Source organism: Pagrus major, chromosome 12, assembly GCF_040436345.1.
Source record: "Pagrus major chromosome 12, Pma_NU_1.0".
Taxonomy (NCBI): Eukaryota; Metazoa; Chordata; class Actinopteri; order Spariformes; family Sparidae; genus Pagrus; species Pagrus major.
Window position 1 is genome coordinate 3,734,639 of NC_133226.1, and position 22,540 is coordinate 3,757,178.

Consider the following 22,540-nt stretch of genomic DNA (forward strand, 5'->3'; position numbering starts at 1 on the left):
GTCGCAGGATGGTTAGGTTTAGACACTAAAACTACTTTGTTAGGTTTGGGGAAAAAAACATACTTTGGGTTAAAGCATTCAGGTAAGTAAGTTACCTCATGTCACTAACGTAACGCAAGTACATCATGTAACATAAGTTACATCATTTACGTACATTAACTTGCTTTAGTAACATAACTTAAAAACCAAATCACTCTTGACTCTTAGTCACAAACAGTACACAAACCTCAGCTCTGGAAGTAAAGTCTGGTTTATGAGCATTTATCCATTCACCCCACACTTTCTAGCTCTTATTACTTCTGCATTAGAGTGGCGCTTCTAGAAGGGACTCTAGAGGGGACTCTAGAGGGGTACCTGCAGCTTTAAACTTAGATGCATTAGCCCACTGACCAGGCTGTTAGGAGTGAGAACGGCCTGTTTTGAGACATCTTATTGAAATACATCAACCTTAAGTATATTTCCAAAATAACAACAGTGTTCTGTATAGGGAATTAAGTTGAAAAGTCAACCCACTGCTCTTCACAAGTTTAGCAGACGTATGTGTATGAACTTTTTTAGACAGAACGGCAGCCTAAGAAATCCACGCCAATGCTGCGGGGGTAGCCTTCTAGCACCTTCAACTCCACAGGGTCAACCTTCCAATAGTGCGGCCCACTCAGGAAATTGGCATAGCCTGCAAGACAAGGCAACAGTCAGCTATAGACTTTTCCCAATCACTGGGCCAGAGGCAAAGAACACAAATATGAAAGTCAACATCTAGCTTTCCCCAGCTCCCAGTCCTTACCATATCTGTCCCGAAAGGCTGCATCAATATGACTGGGCACTCCTTCCCACTCGTGCATGCTACGTGGATGGACATCTTCAACTCGATTCTCCTGAAGACTGAAGGGCCAGTAAGAATAGGACTTGAATAGGTAGACTTTCTCAATACGGTTGTCTTCCCACTTCAAAGCTGCCTGGATATCTGAAACAGGAAGACCCAGCTGCCGCACTGAATCTGGTCCTGTAATCTTCTTCTCAGCATCAAACACCCAGTAGCTATCACCTGGGGAGATAGGAAAAAAGGTACAGATAAAACCCAAAACTTGGACCTCATTTACCTGGACTTTGTATGTCAAAGACTACCGTTAATATTCATTTTACCGATGTCCTAATTTGGGATAAAACATTCACACCTGGCCCATGAGTTCTGTGAGATTTTGGAAAGTGTTTGTTTAGTCATACTAAAAGTGCCCAAACCCAATAGGACCCAGAAATGTGCAACCCCAAACCAAACCTGTCTTTTGAAGAACCAAGAAATGCTGGACCCAAACCCTAACCATATCAATATATTTTTTACAAGCGGGGATCCAGACCCTACCTGTCCATTTGCCAGAGGTAGTTGGTAAATCTACTATTACTGAAGACATATTTCATTTAGGGAAAGCCTTCAGAGCTGTTGTTTCATCTTCTTTAAATGAAGGAATACTCTCCAGTTCTGATATAACTGACGCTATGGCAGCTACGCTAACCTCTTGAGGAGCCGCCACATGAGCTGCTGTCACTGCTTTTAAACGAAAAATCGCTTCTCTGCTTGTTAGCGCGAATAGCTGTTTGTCTCTCTGTGTCACCTAATAGCTAAAAGTTAATAATAGCTAATGATATGTGTGTCTTGGCTTCAGAAGGAATTCTACTATAGGTAATAACTCATATGTGACAGTGGACAAATGCCACTTCAACATGTGAAGAAATCCAAAGCTTGACAGACCTGCTGAGCCTAGTTACACTTCTAAGCTATGATCTGAGGGAGGGGTTAAGCAAACAGTCAATTGGTCAAAAGTACAAACTGCGTATCAAATTCACCAAAGTAGAACTCCATGCTGCATTGAATTTGCCTGGCTGACATTTCAACTACAGTACTTTCAGAGCACACGCTCGGTACTTCCACATTAACTGACATTTCACTGCCTATATATCTTACTCCACTGCTGCACTTCTTTATTTCTTACTGTCTAACTCAGTTTCTCATTTCAGTTATTAAATCTCAGCATCTCAACTCCATTTACTGTGTACATGTCAACTGGTACTTGAAACACTGTAGGTCTCTGATATTCATCTTCTTTCAGTATTTGTATTTTTAATGACTTCAGTTTTTGTAGTGTTCTCTGGGGAACACATATTCTCTCAGAAAATCAAGCCTTTTCAAATTTGCTTCTGTATCACGACTAACCTTGGAAGAACCAGATGTTACCCGACTTGTCCTCATACGCAGCATCGATGCGATCAGGAATTCCTCTCCAGTGGCGTGATGCCAGGGCTGGATAGCCTGGTTGTAGTTGCCCATCACGGATACGCCAAACATATCGGGACTTAAAGAAGAACAGCTCCCCCCTGATCATGGACACGGCATCAAAGTTTGTTCGGCAGGCGTCCGGCTGGGGCACAACGACATACATAACAGGAATATTCATATCTGTGGATCAATATGTGAGGCTCCAAAAAACAAGACTGTTTAAATCTTGAAACACAGTATTTGTAGCTTTAAGGTCCACTCCCAGTATTACTGTCATACCATTCCAATGTCTATCTCATTGGTCTCTGTCATCTCGGGCGGTGCATGCTGAGGAGGGCCATACAGATACTGGATGCCCCTCTTGTCATCCTCACTCAGCTGCAGAGGGTAGGAGTCGCTATAGAAAGGACACATCACGGCATCGGGCTCCAGGGAATGCTGCAGGCCCAGTACGTGACCAAACTCATGAGCTGCCACTTGTAGGAGATCTGTGCCTAAACATTACAGCAAAGGATAAAGGTAGAGTAACACTAAAATTAGATGATGAATGTTGTCTCTACTGGAGTCAAATGAGGAACACAAAGGAGGTGCAGTTTTAAAGAAAATCCCTTTAAAGACCGTTTTTTGCTCAATCTAAAACGAGACTGTTTAACTCAAAGCATTGCAAATGCACTCACCCACATCGTTGCCCACTATCCAATGCTCATCATAGTCAAAATGGACTTCTCCTTCTCTGTGTGTCCTGGGGAAAAAGGCGTGGGCGAGGATTCCCCCTGGACCATCGAATGGTAAGGTGTCACCGTGCCAGTACCTACACAAGCACAAACAATCTAATATGTAATTTCACACAGTTGAAGTTATTTCTGCATGCTCAGCATGTTGGAAATCCAGGTGTGACGATGAAAAAGAAAAAAATTAAGTTGCACAATGTAGGCTGTCTGTGTAAGATTTTAGAATGCCCCTTTAATGTATGTTTACACAACTGGAACGTGTCATGAGATACATTTTGTGGTGAATTGGTGCTATATTAATAAAATAGACTCGACTGTTTCCATCCCAGAACCATGATACAGAGGTACCTCCTCTCTATAAAACAGTTGCATGATCACATGCTCTGTGAATTGTTAACCTGGACATTACTCCGGCGAGGAGAGAAAAACTTTCCTTTGATATTTGCTATATATTAAATGAACAAGAGCAGACATGCTGGTAGTTGCAGGAGTAGGATATGTATGTTTTTTTATTGTGTTCTTCTTTGGGTTTTTAAATGTTTTCAAATCCTCCATTTACTGTGCGTTTAATAACTTATTTTAGTTTTTGTGTATTAAGAAAGTGATTAACATGTGGTTAAAGTAAACAGTCCCCTCTGATTCTCCAACATGTGTTGTTAGGTAATTAGTTGTTATGACTTCTTCAGTCTTTATTTTTTGCAACACTAACAGCATGGCCAAATGGATCACAATGTCTGTCTGGCGGTCGGACAGTCAGTCCAAGACTTTGGTCTGAAATATCTCTATTGCTGTTGGATTGATTACCCTGCTAGAAAATCCAATATTAGCTGGTAACCAGCTTGACCAGTTTAAACTGGGTTTGAGCTAGGTTTAGACATCTGGTAGGCCAGACCAGACCAGCTACTACTAGTGACACCAGGCATCAGCTCCTATTCGTACCAGCTACCAGCTCCTATATTTACCTATTACCATATTACCAGTTACAAAGTCTTATTACAAATTACCAGCTCATATTACCATTCAAGCTCTTATTACAGTTACAAGCTAGTACTAGGTACTTAAGTGCTCCTCTTTCATCACTACCTGATCTGTCATCTCAGACCGGCGCAGGTCTGGCCATGCAGGTATGCAATTAACTGACCAGTTACACCAGCAGTACCAACCTGGCTGATAGCCTTTTAACCATCTACACAAAACTGGTCGACCAGCTGATCCCCGGTTTAACTGGTCAACCAAGTAAATCCAGCAAGACAAGCTAATGACCAGCTAAGTTTTGAAGCTGGTTCATGGTTCCCAGAGGATAACTTCTAACCACTTTGGTGATTCACCCACAGCCACCATGGGGACACACAACACGGCAAACAGAGTGAACCTCCACTTAATTAATTTTACCATGCCCTGCCCGGACCAACTAGAAACAAAAAAGGGCATTCCTAACCTTAAAGAGGATATCCAACAACTCTCAGATGAACTGCGGAAAAAGGACCCTCTGCTATCCAACTTCATTGACACAGTGGCCACACAGTCAAAAGTTATCTCCACCATGAACTCTGCTATTTCAGACACCATCCTCTGGAACCCATCATCTCGTTGCCAGCCCTTCTTCTGCTCCACTCCCAGCTCACAGACTGCGTGGTCTGAGGTGGTAGTTCTTGGCAAGAAGGAAAGATCCAGAACTGCCTCGCCTCCATCCATAAACCTCCCAAACCGCTTTGCCATGTTACCGGCTGATGCCATGGCTCACCCCACTGATGCCAGCCTGGACGTCAACTGCTGCAACAGGAGCAAATGCTGGCCCTTCACATATGGAACCGGTCCATGCTTCAGTTGGGATAACTCTTGCTGCCATGGCTGACCCACCTCCCGTTGCCGCTCTCATCACTGCAACCACAGACCAAGATACTGCATCTGTTTTGCACCATGCTCCATGGAGCTTGGGCAGGTTGGTCACTCCTTACCCTTATGAAGACTCAGTATGGAGGGTTGACCGGGTCGGGGTGACTTTTCCTCATTAAATTTGGTGATTATATTTTCTTTATAAGTTGCCAAAGGCAGTAACTACAACAACACAATCGTGGAAGGGGACAAAGACATTATTAGTTCTTTTTTTTGCTCTATATCACGTCATATAATCACCACCATTCAACTGTGGGAGCTGCCTGGCTCTCGCTGCTGGCTATTTTTAACTGAGACATTAAAACTGTGTGCAAAACTGTGTGAACTCCCCTAGCCTTAGTGGTGGGGGAGGGAGACTTGCAGCTATCTATAAAGAATATCTATCGTCCTGCTAAACCAAGTGGTAATTTCTCATCTGAATTTTCTGAATTTATGTCTTCTAGGTATGATCACATTTCCTTGGTTGGTGATTTTAATATCCATGTTGGCCATGCAGGTAACCATTTTACATCTGAATTTTTAACTATGTGTGAACCTTTTAATCTGAAACAGCATGTATCATCTCTTACACGTGAACACGGCCGCACTGTGTAGTTTTTGCTCTTGGTTTAGAAATGAGTCCCCTCTTTTTGAGGGATTTTGTTTCAGACCAAAGAATGATTTTATTTGATATATATCAATGTATGTCAAGTTTGAAGTGTGATTTGCTATGAGTTAATAAGGCAATTCAGCTCGTCTTAGTTCAGTAAGCGAGACAAAATGAATTTAGAAGATGTACAGTTGTATTTTTCTGTTTAGTAAGGAAAATAAAAGTAAAAGTATTTAATTTCTGGACATTTTGTTTGCTTATTTTACTAAAGGCTAAGAGAAGTTGTAACTCGCCACTTGCATACTCCCAGCTCAAACTGCGGCGGGCTATCAGACCATCATCACGTATTATGAAACAGGATGGGCCAGGGCTAGCTGATTAGCATGCTAACTTGAGCAGATACTGTCTCTGCAACACAGTACATAGACATGTTCGACATAACTTCAACACTGTTGTTTCTTCACATTCTGTTGAAAATGTTAGTTCATTTCTGAAGGTTTTCTACAAAAATTCTGTCCATATGTGACGCACTGCCCCTTTAATTTACCAAAGGTTTTGATTCATGCATTTATATTTGAAACAGCTTTTTGGAGGAGCATCTCAAACACACCTGGCCAAACTACTCTGGTCACGTAACCGGTCTGTCGGACATCTGGTCTCACATATAACAGGCTACATTAGCATCTGATCTCATTCATATTTATTTGATTTATTTGGACTTTGGGGGGAGACTTGAAAATATTGCATGCTTAAATAATTTAGCAGCTGTAGGACTGCTACCTGGCTCACTCAGTTTGTGGCTGTAATAACTTCAGCGGCTTTATTCAGCTGTATTTTTTAGCTTAGAATTCTTTTTACCATTTTGTCATGTTTTACATAAATATAGCATTTTGAGAAACTGGGCAGATGGTATGATAATTTACTTTTACATGCAAGTTGAACTGAACATTAAAGTTTCTGTCCCCAAAAGCAGGAAAGAAAGTGAGTTATGAAAGTAACTTGTATACAGGTCAAACTAAAGAGGGCTTGGCAGAGTATATAACTATAATGTAATGTTACACAGTGATTCTACAGAGTTGTTATGACATGGATGTATCGTAAACTGAATGCCAAAATGATTCATCTTAGCAGAAAAATGTAGCTGGAGGCACACTATTAAAATCCCTGCCAACAAGCACTGTGTTGCTCTCATTCATGTTTGTAATCAGACCTTGAGCTTGGCCGGGACACAGCTGGTTTAGTTTTTCCTCGGTCACTTTGACAAAAGGAGATTTATGTCTGGGACAGATTACAGAGATCACCGCAAACTTGGGTCTTTTTGAAAAAGTTAATTACATACACATATTCCTCAAAACTCTTCACACAGTAAACACCGCACTGTCAATGTGGACTTAAATTGTGGATTGCATTGCTTTGATACAAAATGTAGCAATGACCACATCATTCACATTTCATGAATTGTTGGTGTTTTCTAACTCAAACTCATAACACCCCTAAAACTCTGTCTTAACACTCTATTTTGAAATTATTTTTAAAATGTATGCTCAAAGCATAACTCTTAATAACTGTAAATTATACCGTAATTTGCTGCATTCTGCAACATAAAAAAACACATCTGATTCCCATCCACAGCTGAGCACGAGGTCATTATGCTATTTATTTCATGCCATCTACATAAAAAGGCAAATATTTGTTAAAAAAAAAAAAAAGGCAATATTAAAAAAGATTTTTGAACCCAGCCAGACACAGACATTTTACGATTAAATGTCTCTGTTGGACATAATGACTGCTGGATGTCTGGACATATCTGCAGACTCCCCGGTGTTTTACAGAGAGGACACAAGGTGTGATGTGGATGGGAACTTGTGACCCAATGCAGACGACAGGGTTTGACTAGTACTACTGTAATTTTTGTAGATAATCTATACAAGTATGGAGTGAATATGTATAGTTTGGTATTGTATTACTGCAACAACTTATGTGGGTTTAGGAAACTACAGCCGACTGAAGCATGTTGAATGATTTATTCATTTTCACCTGTACAGTAAAGTTCCGGGACTTTATCTTGTAAGGTTGTTACCCTATTGCTTTGACAAATATGTTTTTGGATTTTTGCTTTTTGTTCCTTACCCTGCCTACCTCCTGAGCCTATGGGCCCTCCTATTTTACCACTTGTGCCATGTGATTAATCACATAATCATTTGAGAGTTGCTTTTAAAAGTTCCCCTTACACTTTGCAGGGCAAGTAGGTCCATCTACAATCACACAGGTTGGTTAGGGTATGGTAAAGATTTGTCTATTGTGTAGTGAAGTGGGTGTGTTGTGTAGAGACTACAGCTGGACCCCTCTACTGTAAAGACGAGTACATTCCTTTATAAATGTGTGTTATTCTCCTCTTTAAATGATTTTTTGTTTTACTCCTAAGTTAGCTTTTTATATCCTACTTTTAGTTTATTGTATGAAATCTACTGTATGAAGGTGCCAAATGGTGACTATTAAGAACCTGTGTGCTGTGTTGCTTGCTGCTGATCGTTTCTTACCTGTTGAAGTCAATAATGATGTCGGCTTTCTCAGCGGACCTCTCAGTTATCTCTCTGAACGTCAGAGGTGTCACTGCACTCCACAAACCTAATGCCTCCTGGAAGACACGCCGCACTTTGGCCTCACTCATCTGCCAAGGGAAACGCACAATCCTATTGGACACACACACACACACACACACACACACACACACACACACACCAATGTGTTGTATTAGAGAGCTGTTCATAACTACTGTCAACTTTTCTACAAAAGTCTAACGTCAAACTTTAACATTAGGCCTGGGCAATATGGCTTTAAAATAGTATCACAAGACAAGACCACATATAGTCTCATATCAAAATAACAATCTATATTTTGCCCAGCCTTATCAATCATCACAAAATATATAACCAAAAAAACATAAACATAGCATGTACAGTAGTTGAACCTGTTGACAAAATGATGACTATGGATACAGATATTAATGTAAAAGGCTTGAAGTTCATTGAGTTAAATCAAGTCTAGAGTGCTCATCAGTAGAACACAACATTGCACTTCTTACAGGGAGGACACAACATTTTTTTTAACTTTTCTGATCAACAAACTACCAATATCATTGGCTAAGTGATTCAACAACACTGGTCTTGATCTCTTCAAAGACATGAGCAAGTTAATGCTGCACTGATATAACTTGATAAGTGTACGGTGATTGTCCTTAATGAACAACCAAGTGGCTTTTTACCTAAGAGCACAGCTGATGTGAGCTTGCCAGCTTGTGTATTGGTTAATTAATGTTATTGATACTCATGAAGTTAATCATGTTGTATGCAGTGACAGTTATGGTTAGACAGCATAACGCCACATGTATCCAAAATTAGTTTGAATTCATCCTCATCATATCGTTCACAACAAGCTATTAAGTCAAAGCATTATTTTCCACATATTAGGCTACAAAAGAAAAGACTTCATGCTCATGCTCTGTTTGACGGCAATAGGCTTAAATGTAACATAACAATAACAATGATACAATGATAACAATCCTGCTAACATGACAATAACTCTGTTAGCATATGAAACAATAATCACTGATGGCAATCAGTGATTACCTCTCCAAAGTCTCCAAAAAGAAACTGCAGTGCAAGGCTGAATTACAAAGCTGTTCAAAGGGATGCGGTCGCAGCAGAGGCCTAATTGGTACAATGTTATCAATGTGGGCAAAAAAGGAAGTCCCTGACATGCAGCTTTCCAGATAGAAGCAGTATGCAACATAATTTGATGCTGTGTGAACCGGACTTTGAAGTGTGAACTGCACAACACTGGCTGAATCTTTATCCGTCCACATTTTAACGGCTTTAATCGGTGGTTTGACCCTTTTTATCAGCTGGCAGGAGAACCAGGGAGCTATGGTCTGATGGACCAAAACGAGGGCAGGGGAGGGCTTTGTACCTGCCAAGAATGTTGGTATCAACATGGTTCTTACCCTGGTAGGGATGTGGATGTGGTGTGCTGCTAGATTTTTTAAAGTTCTGAGGTCTGTTTGATTGAATTCACCAGCTAGAATTAAAAGAAATAACTTGGTTGCTTTGTGCATTTTTGAATTTGCATCTAGAGGAATTTACACAAACACAGCAAACACAGAGCTGAATTCTCTGGGCAGATAATATGGTTGACATCTTGATGTTAAAAAGGTCAATCAATGATAATGATTTGGAGAAAGGTATTTCCTTATTTAATGGAATTTAATTGATTAATGTAATTAATATAAGTAAATGAACTGTCTCCAACACTGTACATGCAATATTACACATGCTATGAAATGACTGGACACAGTCAGTTCAGGTAAGTTTATAAAAACTTGGACCAACACCAGTGTGTTGCAGCTGTACGAAAGGTGCAGTGACTTCAAAAAGAAATACTCAAAATCAACGTCAGTATATCCACATGCAGTAGTACATCTTGTGATATTGTGCTATCAGACACTCTAAAGGTGAGAGAATGAGAGAATCTTTTTTGTCCAGCTGTGTGGACGAGCTCAGACACGACACACAGGATGTAATATGAACCTCTTTACTCCCCTCACTCCACATGGATGGAAAGCTGTGCGTGCTGCTGTGTAAGGAAAAATGTATCTGTCAAAAATGTGGTGTACACAGCTTAAATAACCTGATTAGTTGAAACTGATGCTCTCATATACACAGAGACACTGGTCTCTAACATTCTTCATTTGTCCTCAGATAATTGTTGATTGTCATTAAGTTATCATTCATCATATCATTAAGTTAACTTTAAACGCACACACATCCCACATGGTAATGTTTTGTTAACTATTACAACCACTGGGGCCACAGGCCTTGTCGATATCCTAATATAATAGCATAATACTTTGACTATCTCCTAATTTCTTTTCTGCAATACTAATGACATTTCCATTAGCCTCAGCTTTACGTTGTGTTGATGGCCACAGCTAAATGACCTAGTGTGGTGGCTGGATTTGCAATATCACATGTTCATGTTATTTCAAGAATTCATTTTGCCAGGCTTTAAGCTGTAAGCTTGTGGCTGAATAATAGTGGTTTGGACCAATCAGCATCCATCCTCTGAGGAACTACTGGCAGCTATGAGCGTGGTTTAGGTGGAATGACCAGCAAGATGATTAACTGCTCATTTGAAAACAACAAATGCAGCTCCTCTAAAGGTTAGGGTAGCTGCTATAGCATCAGTTAAATCAGAACTCAAGTTTCTTTCACTGAAGAAAGAGCAAAAAACAGCACTGAAGGCTTTTCTTCATGGAAAAGATGTTCTCGCTCTTCTCTCGACTGACTTTGGCTCTGTTGGCAGCATCTCCTACGGTTGATCTGATTGATTGAAGTCAACCAGTGGTAGACAGATGGTTTTTCCAATCACCTTCTATGTATTTTCTGATAGTGCCTGCCCTTTTCCAAGAAGTTACTATAGACAACCTCCCAGATGTTTCTGTGTAACAAGCCAAAGATTATAACTGCTAAACATCACCATGTCAACATTTTCATTGTGAAATTGCATATTTGTTGATTGTCACTTATTCAAGGAAAAAAGTGTTTATACTCAGTGGCAATTTTAACCAACTTAAAGGCAGTGCAACAACCTGTTAACACAACACAACATATTATGAATTAATTATGGCAAATGTGTCCGCAAACAGTTGCCCATTTACACATTCAGTAGACATGGAGCTTTTTTTGTTTTTTTAATTGTGCATCTGGCCACCTAACAAATGTAAGTCCAACAGTGAGTTTTATTGTAAAGTGGATTTGTCAGAGCTTTTTCTCTGAAAACACAGCTGAGGGGAACTGTAGAGTCGAGTGATAACTGTCTGAGAATTTGTCACTACCAATGACCCCCTTCACATCCACATAGTCATTTGATTCATTGCTGATATAGAAATATTGGTTCTAGCAGCTTTTAATGTTTTAGGTTGGATTTAAATCTTTGAAGATGGGAATGCTCATACAGCTATGCTGGTAAAGCCTACAGAGCACAGTCTGTTTGTGAATGTTTTTACTAACAGCACAGGGATCTTTGCAATGTAGCAACAGTCTGAGCACATCTGCACCCACACAAATAGTCTTGCAGAATCAGTGCCAGTGCTGACTTGACTTGGAACTCTGCTTTTGTCACACGCACAGACCTGGTAAACACATAAATATCAATGTCTCTATGATAATAATTGTTAAGCAACGCAACTTTAAATTACAGGAAGATTCCACAATTAACAAGGTGGCTCGCCTACTTTGCTGCTTTTATAAACTGAATCTACAAACAAGTTACACCACAAGCTGAAAGTTTGCAAAGAAAAAATGCAAACAAATAGTCATGTAACTAACCATTAGCTCACTATCTCCACCCATCTTGTTTTTATACATGAGGTCCATATCAAACTAAAGCCATCAGCTTGGTTTTTGTTTCATCAAGTGCTCTCATAAAATGGATCGTTTTTTTCTGGAGGTGAAGGCAGTGTCTTTACTGTGACTGGAAAAGACAGATAGGCTTTGCTGAACAGAGTTGTTGCTTTGTCTTGTAGTCTAAAATAAACTCACAAACACTTCCACTGACTGATAAACCAAGTTTTGAAGGATAAGTTGAAAGATAAAGAAACTAAATTCAGTATCATTCAGAATCGGCCCTACGGAAACTGAATTTTTGAGGCCTGTAACAAAATTGGTCTTTGGGAATTTAATTTCTATCTTTTTATACACACCAAGATACATATTGAGTGTGACATTTAACAGTTGAAAAATCAACTGCTCTCTGTTTGACAAACTGTATTATGGTGACACTGTAAATTACCTCAATAGTTTCTTCATAATCATTGGCAAACATATACACCTATTAGGGGTCGACTAATTAGAAATCAAAGAGAATGAAAACCGATATTTCGGACAGATATTCATTTGCAGTAAAAAAAAACTCTTAGGTTTATTCCTTCACTGGTTGTTTGAAATTTTGACACTAAGTACAATTTACTCAAGTACTCTGTTACTTTATACTTCCTCGCCACTACATTTATTTGATACATTTAGTTACTAGTTACTTTGCAGATTCAGATTATTCAGTGATAATAGGCTATTAATTATATATGTTACCAATCAGATAGTGTTGTGGGCGGGACATTGTGGCGTCAGAGCCAAAGTAGCACCCTTCCCCTAAATTAGTTCATTCTATCAGCAATCTGACAGAAAAACACCCCTAACACCCATACTAATATATTTGCAATAAGATCATAATGACTGATATATCGCCATGGACGATTGATTTGTCTAGCTGTAGCAGAGACCAATTTCTAAATATATCATGTTTATTGATTTAATATTTATCAAAACATTCATCAGTACATTCTGGATCAAATGAAAGTGACAAAAGTTGAGGTAAATAGCTGAACAACTGAATAAACCAACAGAGTATTTATGTTTCTTACTTGTAAGTGAGGTCAGTCTTTTCCCAGCGCCCTCCAAACAGTGCAAATCGCTTCTTGCGCTGCTGTCTATTCAGGCCTGCCCTCTTCTTCTTTAGGTTGAAGTATGAAAGGTCCACCTGCATTAAGGTTGGATAGTCCGGAACTCCACAACGAGGACGCTTCCAGAACTCTGTGTCATTTTTAGGTGGCAGCACAGACTTCAAATGGTACTGATTATTTAGTGTGTCCTGTTCATGTCTTTCCCTCTTCTTCAGACCAACGTGACTGCTGCTGTGAGGCCATCCCTGCAAAGAAAAAGGCTCAGTCACTAAGGTCATCACAAGGAGACATAATCTTCATTAGCCATGATAAATAATAATAAATAACAGCTATTTTCCAACTGATCCTTATCCAATATCAATTTTTATGTAGATGATACAGTCTTGTATGCCTTTAGCTCTGCAGACCAGGTGTACACGTGAAATATACCAACGCCACTTTTCACGCAGATTTCCAAATGTATCAAAATCCACAGAGGGAGGGAATGTGCATACCGGTACACATCTTTAACACCATGCATACCATGCAGTCTTTTCAGTCTGATTAGTGTGATGTTGCGAGTTGGCAAAAAAGGATAAGTAAAGTGTGATTTAGGGTAACATTTAATGATAACGATAATTGTAATGATAATGATCCTTATGTAAATAAACAAATAAATACATGATCTTTAGGTACATAAATAAAGAATATCTTCCTGTATTATTGGGGAGTAAGAATACATTCAGATGCAACCTGCACTGTATAAGGGCTGTAGCTGTGAGTAATGGCTGTGCCACCTAACACAATGGCCTCTCACTTGAAATCAAACCAATTTTTTTAACCCCTCGAAAGTCTGTGGCTCTGAACTCATGGCATTTACCGCTTCTGTTACTTGCTACATTTTGTTGCTAAAGTCAGAACTGAAGCCTCCAAATAATACTTGTTTTCATCTGTCAGTTTGAACCATCATTACTTCAAGTTCATAGTCCATAAAATTACACTTCCTAATTTTCAACTGCTTCTTTTTTCCTGACATTTCTCCTCAACACTAAACTAAATTCTGGCACTTTATATGCAAACCAGGTAATTTGGGGCATGTTTAGAGCCATTTATAGAGAATGGTGGGGATGGTCAGACGACTGTGCACATGCATAAGATTTCAGGATGATTGAGATACGTGAGGAAACAGACGTATGTGGGGAAATCTAAATCTCACAAAAAGACAGCGTATGCACGTTTCCTGTTTTGTGTGTAAATGAAGGTTCTCAGTCATCCAGGTCATTGTAATTCTAAGTACTATATCATAGGCAACCGGACATTTCACCTCTCATCCAAGAGGCTTCTTCAGTTCTGATTTGTGTGAGATGACATGAGAGTTTTATACATTTGACCCCAGGACCTCCACTTTCCAGCCTGCATTTGATAACCTCCAGACTTCTCTTATTTTTTAAGTGTGCTCTAAGTTCCAAAAAGACAAAAATGTACGCATGTTAAGGGGGCACAACACTTAGATGGTCTTGTTCTAAGTAGTACCATTTGATTCATCACTGATCCCTGTGAGTTGTATGAAAGATCAGATGATCATAATTTATCTGTACAACTGTGCTTTCAGACCTGGCTATCCAAGTTGTGAGATATGAAGGTGAAGTTATACACACTCATTCATCTTAGGGACTTTGAAGTTCTACCTGCTGATATTTTAATATTAATAAATAAATCTTAACACTGTAAAAATGCAGAAGTCAAGAAAAGCTGAGGCAACAAGCCGAAAAGTCTAAGGACCACATAGTGATATATCTGACTCCGTTTCATGTGGAGGAGTCACCGCTCAGCTGATCAGAAGCGGCTAGAGTGTCAGGAGCTAAGCCAGACCTGAGGGATAAACCGTCACATCAGACTCTATTCTGATCCTAGCAGTTTATTGATGGGAGGAGAGCTCAGAGATTACTTTTGAACTTTTGGGATTGAAAAGTGGATTTATCTTCACTCGTGTTTATCAACCTGACTGCAGCAGTGATCTGTGAAATTGATTACAGGAGACTGGAAACTCCACTGACAAAGTTAGACAATGAGAAGTTACAGTCCCAACAGAGACCATCAGCAATAGACCTGATCTGACACTGCAGTCAGGCTGAAAATAATGTGTTTGATAAAATTATTAATGATTCAGCGTAAATGTCACGATTTTTTTGTCACGAGAGCCCAAGGTAGGGGGATGTACTGTTCTGCAGCATTCTATCAGCGTCAGGGCCAAGGCCATCACACTTTTTTGTCAATGTCATTATAAAATGTATTTATTCCATTATGAGTTAAAGGTATAATATGTAACACTTCTATGTAAATATTTCTAAAAAGGACTAGAACCATTATTTATTTCAATGTGTAGTTACATTTTCCCAAATGTTTTCAACAATGTTTAAACCCAGAGAAATCTGCAATTTTATTCAAGGTGATGTTACGTTTAATTTGGTCGCCTGTCACTATAACTTCCAGGAGAAAGTCAGAGAGTGAGGAAAGAAGTCAGCGAACGTGACTAAACTTCACTAGAACTTTAACACATTTCCTTGTCTGTGAATATGATTTCTGCCTGAGTCACTTCAGATAAGAGTTTCCTTGGCAATGGTGGTTGTTACAATTAAGACAACAACTCATATGATCCCATGCTTGTTTTGTCTGACCAACATTTCAAAACTTCAGCTCACAAATTCATCTGATGACATCATTTTCAGTGTCATACGGGGCTGTACCAGGTGGCCGTCATACCCCTTCCTCACACAGTGAAGTCGTTTACTTGCTGATACAGTTTGGTGTCTGTGTTGCTGATTTGACTGTTTGAAGCCAGCAAAGTCAGCTGTCCCATTAGCCTATGATTGTTGGTACAGTCTAGAGTCGCTGAGTGGGCCATTTGAAGCCGACTAGACAAAAAGCTAGACCAATATATACACTGCTGTGGCTGAGATCTTAGCTGGAGGGTGGAAATTATTGGGTGAGAACTGTCATGGGGCTGGTGTATCGTTGTCTGGTGTTACTTCATCTCACATCATTGTGATATATGTCACAATTTTAAACAGGTCTATTTTCCCCGGGGTCAACAAGAAACACCTGACAAATATAATCTGTCATCAGATTCATTAGTTGTTGGATAATTGAAGACTTCATTTTCTCTAACAAAACATGGGGACTGTTACCACAGGTCACTGTGGAAAATATGTTTGTACTGTTTTCATCTGATATCCGACCACCTACAGCTTCAGAGCTTGAAGCTACTGTAATAAAGTGCTTGTCAGAATGAACTCCCGATATATGAATCTTCACTAGAAAAGTCCCAGCAACCACTAATCTGTCAAGTAAGGTGAACACCTGGGCTCTTTGTCCCATGAAACTAATGGTGCAACAAACAGGATTAATTTGACTTCACAGAGGTCAGTTTAAGATTTAAGTAATGTAACCTCAATTGTGTAAGAAGCTCCCCTCCGCCCAGTTTAGAGTGTAATTAAAGTTTAATTTATTGATTAATTATCCTTCATGATTGCGAAGCAAATAAAACAATTAATGAAAAGAATTTCATGCTTAAGCAAAACTTCAAAAAGCTGTACTCTAACAGGATTATGGATTGATATTTGCTCAAATACTCAACAAAAAACAAGCCACACTGGCCCTGAGTCAGCCTCAAAAACAACAAAGTACTTGGAATGAACTCAGGTGTGTTATCCAGGCCAAATCCAGCCGTTCATTATGCTGTCAAGAATAGAGCAGTGGTTTGTTGCATTATGATGGGTATAATAGGGTATAAAATTTAAAATCACAACTTTAATCCCAAAAGCAGCAAATATGTCTTATAAGTATTCATGTGTCACACATTCAAATGTTCTGTACACCCATTTATGCCTATGCAGGGTTAATGAGGCAGGAGGGTTTCCCACCATCCATTGGCTGAAACACAGGTAAGTCCTATTCATCAGTCATAGTGAACTTGAAGGAGCGACCGGCCGCTGCATCTATATGTGCCGCCATTCTCATAACAATCTACGTCTATAAAATATTAAAATTTGAAAAATACAGATTATAATTTACCATTTCAAATTTACTTGTTTACCCTGACCGATATATTGGTTGGCAAATCTTTTTAGCTGATATTGCCCTATCACAGATACAGTATATCTGTATCAGCATATATATTATTGGATATGCAACTGTAGCATTATTATTATTATTATTATTATTATTATTATTATTTATTGCACTGCATATATGGATATATTCTAGTAGAATGTACATTTCTTGTATTTTTGTTCTGTTTTTGTTGTACACACTTATATATAGTTATTTGTTTTTCTGCATATTTCTGGGACTTTGAATGGGACCAGCTTTAACGCAAGCAATTTCTCCTTCGGGGATCAATAAAGTATTTCTGATCCTGATTCTGATGTGCTGATATAAAAGTGCTGTTTCACTGCACTGATTATTTGGACAATAAAGTCTCTTGTTACTGTAAAATATCCTGCCCCTGATACGTTGTCACAAGTGTTTGATAACCACATCTGAGGGATCATTGTAAAAAATGTGTGTGTATTGGCCGAACTTCGACATCTGAATTTTTTACTCCATAATATGGGGATTGGCATCGGCCAAAAAAAATCGAGTTTCGGTTGGGCTCTTTTTTGCCATTTTTGCTTTAAAGATGACCGAAGCGACTAATCAGCTTGTCTCATCTCTAGTTTGGATCTACAATGCAATCTAAAATAAACTCACATCAGTCTGAACAATAGCTGCACAACAAACAGAATAATGGGCCCAGTGGTGGCTGTAGCAGGGTTGAAGAGGTTTTAACCACTTCAACAAATTTGAAGCCACAGTCTCAGTTGAGCTGACTGGCTGCTCAATTGAAAGTGATTGACAGAACTGTGTGGGCAAGAGGCAAGTTTTTATTTGAAAAATAAAAAACAAAGCCTCACATGCCATTGAAACAAAGCTTTGTGTATGTTGGGGAGATCCTAGAGATGGAGCTAACATGTCACCACAGGACTCTGTGGTTCTGGCGTCTCGCCCAAACTGACGTGCCCCAGCTTCAACCCAAATTAAGCACTGAGCCCGTCTACAGAGGAAAGCATTGTTGTTTTATCTAATAGGTGGCATCTGTTACATTGGGGAGTCTTTGTTGTGTCACTCACACATGTAAATACAATGTGTGCATGCAGGTATGAACATGCACTTAACTGAAAAAATGTGCACCACGCACACACACAAATCTATTCTTCCAACCTCCACAAAGCTAAATCACACACAGTGAGCAGATGTCTGGAAATTCCCTGTTCAGTCATGACATCAGGTCGTCTGCAGTACAACACAGAGAGTGTGTTATCAAAGCTTTCGAGGATGCTGATTTGACAATACTGGAAATGACTAACTTTATGTGTTGGAATAAAAAACTGACTCCCTAAACCACAATGCTATGAATGTGATAGGATCTACTCCAACAGACATCCTTTGGCAGGAAAAACTGCAAACTTGACATAAACAGTACGCACAGTGGAAGAAATCTCTCAAGAGTAAATATTTAAGCACAGAAAGTCCCAGATATCAGCAGGCATTCTGTGTTTTGCACACAAACGAGCTGATTAGGCCAAGTGGAGGGGATGTTTGCAGGATAAAGAGGATTCATGTTGGATCCTCTGCTATAAACATAAGTCACATCCTTTAAGTGTAAATAGTTTGGCTTTTGGTGTATTGAACTTAGATTGTTATTTCCAATTCATTCGCAAAAATTCAGTTTCACTCAAACAAATCAGTTTCTACATTATCACTTACTTACATTTCGTAAGTACGTCCACGTTTTTGTGTAAAATGTTCAAGTGAAAAAGAACTAGTAAAAGCTGAAAAATCAATGTAACTGGGTATTAAGTACATTTCCCTCTGAAATGTAGTCGTACATGTGTAACTGAAGAAAATGCAAATACTCATATTGCCATTGCTTCCTATTCATGTAGAGCAAACTAGCGAAGTGTGTGGACAACAGTTCTGTTCACAGCATTAACTGTATGAAATAATGGACAGAACAACTGTGACATCACCCAGAGGTTTCCGAAGAGCTGAAGCTCAAAGCGTACGATACCGGCTGTCGCCATCTTGGCAGCGCCGGTCTCCACTTAACTCCCGGTTGATCAAAAATGGATAAAGAGGTGGAGCTGAATGAAGCCTGGTTTCTGAAATACACCCACCTAGCTCCAAGCTTGCTATGGCTAAGAAACACAGAAAGAAAAAATAATCAGAAGACTGAAAGTGCTGTTGTTTTTAAGCTGTGGGAAGCAGCGATGCACTCCCCGTGCCTAGTCTTCCAGAAATTTAATAGAGGTTTGCAAGGCAGTGTTGTTGCACTGACTCTACGACCCAATTGGAAAAAAGACAACGTGTATAATGTGCACTCATTCACAAGAATCAATTTTGTCTGTTGTTGTGGCATCCTTGTGTTGTTTCACACAATTAATTTGATGCTGTCGGTGCATCAGTGAGTATGTAGCCACTTGCAGCTACGCAGAGGACATCAGTTGAGTAGGCAGTCGCTCAGTGTGGCCAAGGACACATTTGCATACACACTGCTAAAAGAATGTGGTCATTAGGGAAGGGACAATATGAAAATGTTATGGTACAATTATCCTCGCCAAAATAATTGTGATAAACAATTTTATCCTGATAATCATCAAAATATGCTCAAAACTCATAAACTCACTACGCACTGAAACATACTGGAATAAGTCTAGCTTACATTTTATTAAGAACCTTTTTATTTCATCAAAGTTAATATTATATTATATTAAAAGACTAAATTTGTTTAGTGGTGCAATGGTTAACACTTTTGCCTCACAGCAAGAAGGTCCTGGGTTCAAATATTTATATATAATATATATTTTAAAGGCCGATATAATAACGATAGTTGGGAGAAGGAAAAAGCAGATAACCGATTAATCAACCGATATTAAAAATATATATACATATATATAATTAAAATGGTTGGTGAATGCTGGACAGGTACAACACAGTCATCTATATTCATATTTTAAATGTCTGCATTTCTTTTTGTGAATGTAACACTGTCGAATTTGAAATTGAATCTTTGGTATTAACTTTATCAGAACTGTTGAACTGAACATTAGGGCCCTCTCTCTCTCCCTCTCTCTCAGGCTTTGTCACATTACTAACATAGAATAACTTTAGAGATGTGCAGCACACCGTCTTTAATTTGAGTTGTAAAACTAGCAGTAGCTGTCTGTTTGATATCAAGACACAAGATCTGGAAACGTGTGATTTAGTGGATTACATCGTTGGAATCTGTTCTATTTACAATGGACGATGAGCTGCTCTGAGGCTGAACTGGCCTGGATTACTTCTGTTGTGCGTCCCTTTACATTGTTCAATGCCAGTCTCACAAACCATTAATGTCTGTGCATATTCCTGGGGTAAGGAGGATCCTAAAGTGTGTGATTTCATTTCATGAATGGACGGATAGTTACGTGGCTGGATTATTTGGAAGAGACAGCGCCACATTGGTAAGTACAGTATTAAGTAACGTCTTTTCCTGCCTGCCTGGCTGTCTTCAGTGTCCTGTCCCTATCGTGGACAAGGTGATAGTGTTGGGTTATATATTCAAGAACAGATCAGGGGTCAGATAAGAGAGGTCTGGTTATGCAAGACTAGATATGACTTGAATGCCACACTTGTCAGCCTTCAGTAAAATCAGCTGTTCCAATGTTTAATGTTACCCCAGGACCGCAAAGATTTAACGTCAGCCCATATTTTCTAACCCTTAGGCCAGAGTAATGGGTGGAAGGTATTTCATTGAGTGGAGAATTACTTTATGAAAAAAATATCTTTTTTTTATGAAAAAAATATCTAATGTTAGTTACGTTACTCTCTTAGTCTACATTGAAAAACGTGACATTAATTAAAGTCTGTGGTGCATGTATGGCTGCTGTATATCTAATGTTAACGTGCAGCAGTTACCTGTCTGTGTCAATTTGTTCACTTTAGATTAAGAGGGAGAGGGAGAGTAGAGGATTTAGATATTTTCAGCAGAAGTGGCCCTCAAATGATGATGATTGACTCAGTGTGGTCGGTGGAGGCTGCGCAGCCATTGACAACTATCAGAGCCAAGTTCAGCCGATAACGATAGTTTTTAAAAGGTCCTATCAGCCAAACCGATTAATCGGTCGACTTCATGACCACACACAACAGGCTGTCAGGGCTTGACTGCATGTTTTTGAGATTAATCTGTCAACAACAAGTCGACTAAAATCAAGCACTTAAATATTGATAATCATCAAATGAAAAGCAGCGTTTTATACTGTTGCAGTGTTGCTCTGTTTTCCACAGACACAGATGCACAAACAAAAGACTCACTCACTGAGTGTCTGTCTGCCTGGTGTGTCTCCCTCTCTCTAAGTAGCTGTTTTATCTTTTTTCCTTGAGTCAGCAAAGTGATTTTTTTAACCCCCACCAGTTGCCAGATGACTTGCCTCTGCCTGTTTAATCTGACTCTCTCACTCACGCTGTTGATAGTTACACCGGAAAGCTGCTCTGGAATCCATCAAGCTGCAGAAAGTTTGAAACAAATGCTATCCGGTCCGGAGATACAGTACAAAGGCATAACATGCATGCAATTGATTTCCTTTTTTTTTTTTTTTACTGCAAGAAATGTTTAATTCCAAAATAAAATCTTCTTTCCATATATAAAATACAGTATCTCTTCCATACGTCACCAGAAGTGAATGGATCACTGGGTGTCCCAGGGTTAATAATGACTTCAGCTGTCGGATATTTCATGAAGCTGCTTCTGATCCGCTGATAACTCAATCATCACAGCCCTCATTGGGCAAGTTCATTTCTTTCATACCCTTCAGCAAAAAAAAATCCAGCACAGAAGCATTTAGAGTGGCTGTTTGAACTAAAGAGTCAGTGTACAGCCTCGTGTGGAACTAGTCAGGAGTTTGCAGCTCTGCCTTTAAATAACTGCAGACACTTCACTTTACCTCACTTCTAGCTGCTAACGTTTTACTTTCCCAGCGAGGCTTTAATGATCATTTCATTAAATATATTCACCCGTGAAATTCTTTTGTGTCCTGTGTCCTTTGTCTTTAACTCAACCACTCTCACACACTCGCACACAGCGTGCTGCACACTGTGATCTCCTGGGTTTCCATGCACACCTCTGTACCAGGCTCTCACCTCTGGCTTTGACTCACCTGAAGCTTGCGCCTGCTGCCGGTCCTCCGGTCGTGCACCGGCAGACAATGAACGCAGAGAAAAAGGTGCAAAGAGAAGATGCTGCTGCAAAACAGGACAGCCCGCATCCTCGTGTCCCGCAGACAGACACAAGCTGACACAGACTCAGTGCGTGCAGAGCCGACAGAGGGAGAGGGAGAGGCTGAGGAGGAGGCTCAGTGAGCTGCTGGGCTGGATGACTGCAGGGGATCTTACAGCTCACTGCGGGATTTCTTTGTCCTCTTCTAATGACACTTTTACGAGTTTCCAAGATCACACGTGATTTAACCCCTTTCACGCAG

The 22,540-nt window shown here is 39.6% G+C and overlaps 1 protein-coding gene across 1 annotated transcript; it reads right to left on the bottom strand.

Moving 5' to 3' along the window:
* Window positions 1-159: 159 nt before the first annotated feature.
* LOC141006409 (stromelysin-3-like) lies at window positions 160-22,327 on the bottom strand. Its single transcript, XM_073478604.1, has 8 exons — window positions 22,220-22,327; window positions 12,966-13,249; window positions 8,029-8,181; window positions 2,950-3,083; window positions 2,552-2,766; window positions 2,210-2,414; window positions 785-1,045; window positions 160-673 (listed from the first exon to the last, which is right to left on the bottom strand). Exons 1-8 carry the CDS (start codon window positions 22,325-22,327, stop codon window positions 555-557), a joined length of 1,479 nt encoding a protein of 492 aa, XP_073334705.1. The 3' UTR covers window positions 160-554.
* Between the last annotated feature and the right edge of the window lie 213 nt (window positions 22,328-22,540).

Bases quoted from the DNA above. Each gene is read 5' to 3' on its own strand.
- LOC141006409 (XM_073478604.1), bottom strand. From the start codon at position 22,327: ATGCGGGCTGTCCTGTTTTGCAGCAGCATCTTCTCTTTGCACCTTTTT. The intron at 13,250-22,219 runs GTGAGTCAAAGC...TTTTCTTTGCAG, and splicing joins GCAGCAGGCGCAAGCTTCAG to GGATGGCCTCACAGCAGCAG. The intron at 8,182-12,965 runs GTAAGAAACATA...TGTGTCCAATAG, and splicing joins AAGACTGACCTCACTTACAA to GATTGTGCGTTTCCCTTGGC.